Here is a 4542-nt window from a genome sequence, read left to right on the forward strand (position 1 = left end):
TAGATGAGGATGGAGATGGATTTGTGACAGTGGAGGAGCTGAAGGCCTGGATCAAGTTTGCCCAAAAGCGCTGGATTTACGAGGATGTGGAGCGCCAGTGGAAGGGCCATGACCTCAATGAGGACGGGCTTGTTTCCTGGGAGGAGTATAAAAATGCCACCTATGGATATATCCTGGGTAGGTCCTGGCTCTTGGCATGGCCCTTTCCTGGAGCCAGCAGCTGGGACATCCTGCTCTGCTTTGGGTCACCAAGGGTCGGTGGGGTGGAGGTGGTCGGGATGGGTTTGTGACACTGTGGTCAGTGGGGCTCAAGGAGTGATGGTCAGCGGGTGGTCATGGCTCAGGGTTTGCTCGTGGCACAGTGGTCAGTGGGTGGTCATGGATTTGGTATGGGCTCATGGAGTGATGGTCAGTGGGTGGTCATGGATCAGGGTGGGCTCGTGGAGTGATGGTTGGTGGGATGGATGTGGATCCAGATGGGATTGTGGTGGAGGGGGAGTTTGGGGCCTGGATTAGGGAGGCCCAGAGGAAGTTGTGGTTGAGAATGTGGAGTGGTGCTGGGCTGGCACTTGGCTGACCTGAGATGGATTTGTCCCCTGGGGTAAGCACAGGAATATGATATAGGATGTGGCCTTGGTATAGGTGGGGCCAGCTGGAGCAGATGTCCCCAGTGTTACACTTTAAAACGTCTAAAACTCTACAAATTGACCTCCTGGTGGCATTAGCAAAGAGAAATCCAAGGAGAAGAACCCAAAATACATGGAAATCTCCCCAACAGAAAGTTTACCCACCTCACACCCTCCATTTCCCCTCTGCAGCCACACTTGGGCATTAATAATGGCCCTGGTGACAAATGCAGCTCTGGGCTGAATCCAGGTGATTTTGGGATGAATGGCATGTGGGAATGGGGGTTTCCAGCCCTTTGGAATTCCTGGTTTGTGGGGGAATTTGGGACCAGCAGGTGGAACTCACTGATCCGCAGTTGTGGAGTTGCCTTGGTGTGTCCATTGTGTCCCTAAACACAAAAAACCACTAGCAGAGATTTCAGTTGCTTTCCCTTGTCCTGGGAGCAGTGTTAGAGCCCAGAACTCAGGGATTTTGGGACAGGTGCTGGGCCAGCAGTGTGGCATGGCTTCAGACATCCCTGGGAGTGAGGGAAGCAGCAGCTCTTTTGGGGTTAAAACCTTAAACTGTCAAGCCCTGTGCCAGCTCTGGCCTCCAGCGCTGTAGATTGGCCCGGGTGGAGGAGCTGCAGCTCTGGAGTGTTGAATCCACTCTTAATTTCCTAAATATTGCCAAAAATAGTCAAACTGCTCCGCGGGATGTGCAGAGGGGGAGCCGCTGCACAGGAGGCTCATCCATCTCCCTTGGGATCCGGGAGGATCTGGATTTGCTGTGCTGGTGGCCAGGGAAGGCCCTGTGACACCCCTGGGCTGGGGCAGCACCTCCCAAAGCTCCCTTTGCCATGGGTTTCTGGGCTAATCTGCCTGTGTGAATCCAGCCTGGAAGGGGCAGAGAGGTCCTGGGAAGGCTTTGAGCTCAGTTTGAGGGGTCTGGGGTGGCATTTCGGACCTGCAGGTGTTGGATAAGGAAAAGTGAGCATTCACGAGGAAAAGCCGTAACGAGAGAGCCCTGCATTAACAGAACCCCCTTGATGAGCTGGAGGAGCAGTTCCCCCGCAGTCTGGCAGGGTGTGGGGAGTGCCCAGCCCCCAGCACAGCCAGTTCCAGAGCTGGAGCAGCTCTGTGCCCCTGGCAGGCCCCGTGCAGCCTCCACTCCTGCTGCTCCCACATACTTGTGTCCTTACGGAGCGCCGGGAGGATCCTGCCTCACGCTCTGGCTCTGGCTCCTCTCGGCAGGAATTACTTTTCCACAGCTCCTTGCTGCTCAAATGTTCCCCTGTCTTCTCCTCGCTCCCCTCCCTGGCCAGAGTGGGGCTGGAATGCCTCTGGAAGTGCCTCCTGAGTGTAGACCCGCGGCCAAGGGATGCATGGGGCCAGGCATTGCCCTCAGCTGCTCTGGAGCATCCAGAATGTGGTGTTTTGTCAGCAGAATGAGGTGCTGGGAGTGGTTTTATTAATTAATTAATTACTCACCAGGATGAGTCACTGGGTGGCCCCCAGAAGTGTCACAGAGCAGTGTGGGGTTGTGCTGGGGGGAGACCTGGGAAGCAGGGAATATCAAGTGATAAACGTCCAAGAGCTTCATCTGAGACTGAAAATTCCTTTGAGACTCCCTTCAAAATCAGAATATTATCATCATCATCATCATCACCACTCCTATTTTTGTTAATTCCTCAATCCCATGGTGGGATCCAAAACCAGGACACAAGATGTTGGGTTGACTTTGTGGCTTTGCTGCCATACTCTGAGCAAAACTCCCCGGCTCTGTCTGCTCCTCTAAACCTCTCCCAGCCCAGGGACCAAGGCAGGAAGTAACTTTGGGGGCTTTGGGAGGGTTTAACCCTTTTTAACCCATCTGCTCCGCCACCACTCCCCCATCAAACCCATTAATTAGGTTTCCTTGTTTGGGGCTGTGCTGCTTCTCAAGGCCAAACCTTGGGAACAGAATGGGGAATTTGGGTTTCATTCTGCCCTAGAGTTGCCGTAAAGTCAAAATCTTTGGATATTTAATGGACGCTCCAGAGTTCCTTAATCCTGAGCCCCTTAATCCAGGGCTCTCCAATGCCTGCCTTTTGTCCCAGGTAACAGAGGAGGGACACAGGGGCTTAGAGACCTTGTTAGATGGGGCCTAGCTCTGGTTTAACTTCAGCAGAGCGTGGCAGTGTCCCCCAGGATCCACATTCTCCAGGGCTGCTGGACACTCTGTGTCTGTAAGTGCTGTCCTGCTGCTGGCAGGGCTGTGCCAAGCGGCCACGCGTGCCCCGCGGTCCCACCCGGCCGGTGCCTGCTGGCCCTGCCACTGCCGGCAGCGAGTGAGATCCCCTTACACATTCCCCTCCCAAAATAGTTCCCGTTGAGCCTCTGGCCGTGCCGGCCAAAGCCCCCAAGGCCTGTCTTTTGGGGCCTCTCCCTGGGAATGTCATGGTCCCAGGGCTTGCGCAGCTCCTCCTCCTCCTGGGAGTGGGCACGGCAGAGAAGGGGTGGCTGCAATTGAGCTTTTGCTGGCAAAGCATCAGGAGGTTGTGCTGAGAGGGAGGAAGTTGAGTTTGAGGTTGGGTGGAGGATGTTGAGGTTGCATTGAGGAAGTTGAGGATGAGAAGGTTATGTTCAGGAGGTTGAGTGGGGGAGGTTGAGGTTGGGTTGAGGTTGGGTTGGGGAGATCGAAGTTGTCTTGAGGTTGAAGTTGAGAGGAAGCCGAGGTTTAGCAGAGGAGGTTGAGGTTGAGCTGAGACTGTTGAGCTGGTTGAGGCTGTGTTGGTGGTTACGAGTGCTCGCCCTGCCCGAGCTGACCGGGTGCTCCCTGTGCTCCCCAGACGATCCGGACCCTGACGATGGCTTCAACTACAAGCAGATGATGGTGCGGGACGAGCGGCGCTTCAAGATGGCCGACAAGGACGGGGACCTGGCCGCCACCAAGGAGGAGTTCACGGCCTTCCTGCACCCCGAGGAATACGACTACATGAAGGACATCGTTGTGCAGGTGGGGCCAGTGCGGAGGCACTTGGGGAAGCTCTGGTGGCGGGTGGTCACTGAGGGGCAGGAATTGCCTCGGGCCTGGCTCACACAGGCACCTTCTTGCAGGAAACCATGGAGGACATTGACAAGAACGGCGATGGTTTCATTGACCTGGAGGAGTACATTGGTGAGATGCTGGTGCTGCTGCTCCGTGTCCTGTCCATGTCCCCTCAGTGTCCCCGTCCCCTGGGAGCCACTGCTACCATGTCCTTCCCAGTCCTCCCCCTCACAGAATGTTCTTCTCTGTCTCAACTTCCACCTGCCTCTAGGCCTCCACCGAGGATTTTCGGGTGAAATCATGACCCAGGTGGTGCTTTGGGGTTTTGGGGATGGATTTAGGGAACTCAAGGCTTTGGGTCAATCCTTGGGGTGAGGACAGGGCCGTGGGGCTGATGCTGCTGTCCCCCCAGGTGACATGTACAGCCAGGATGGTGATGCTGATGAGCCTGAGTGGGTGAAGACAGAGCGGGAACAGTTTGTGGAGTTCCGGGACAAGAACCGGGACGGGAAGATGGACAAGGAGGAGACCAAGGATTGGATCCTGCCCTCGGACTACGACCACGCTGAGGCTGAGGCCCGGCACCTCGTCTACGAGTCCGACCAGGACAAGGTGGGCCAGCAGCTCTGGGGGGATTTGGGGAGCAGGAGGAGGAGTGGGGAGATAATAGTGGGATGGGGAAATAGCGGGATGGGGAAATAGCGGGATGTGGCGTTCCCTGCAGGACGGGAAGCTGACGCGGGAGGAGATCGTGGACAAGTCAGACCTGTTCGTGGGCAGCCAGGCCACGGACTTCGGGGAGGCGCTGGTGCGGCACGACGAGTTCTAGGCTCGAGCCGGCAGCGCTCGTGGGCTCCGTCCCTGGCCGAGGCCGCTCCTCCGCGGAGAGACCCCACCCCGGCTCCC

The 4542-nt window shown here is 56.6% G+C and overlaps 1 protein-coding gene across 1 annotated transcript in view; it reads left to right on the forward strand.

Annotated features, from left to right (window-relative positions):
• Positions 1 to 4542, forward strand: part of CALU (calumenin) — an 8914-nt gene extending 4372 nt beyond the window's left edge. The window contains exons 2-6 of the mRNA XM_005430817.2: positions 1 to 177; positions 3437 to 3603; positions 3705 to 3765; positions 4049 to 4248; positions 4361 to 4542. The exon at positions 1 to 177 is cut by the window's left edge and continues 17 nt beyond it. Coding sequence (XP_005430874.1) covers positions 1 to 177; positions 3437 to 3603; positions 3705 to 3765; positions 4049 to 4248; positions 4361 to 4465 — 710 coding nt within the window. The 3' untranslated portion in view covers positions 4466 to 4542. The remainder of the gene's footprint in view (positions 178 to 3436; positions 3604 to 3704; positions 3766 to 4048; positions 4249 to 4360) is intronic.

This window comes from Geospiza fortis, unplaced genomic scaffold (assembly GCF_000277835.1).
Source record: "Geospiza fortis unplaced genomic scaffold, GeoFor_1.0 scaffold30, whole genome shotgun sequence".
NCBI lineage: Eukaryota > Metazoa > Chordata > Aves > Passeriformes > Thraupidae > Geospiza > Geospiza fortis.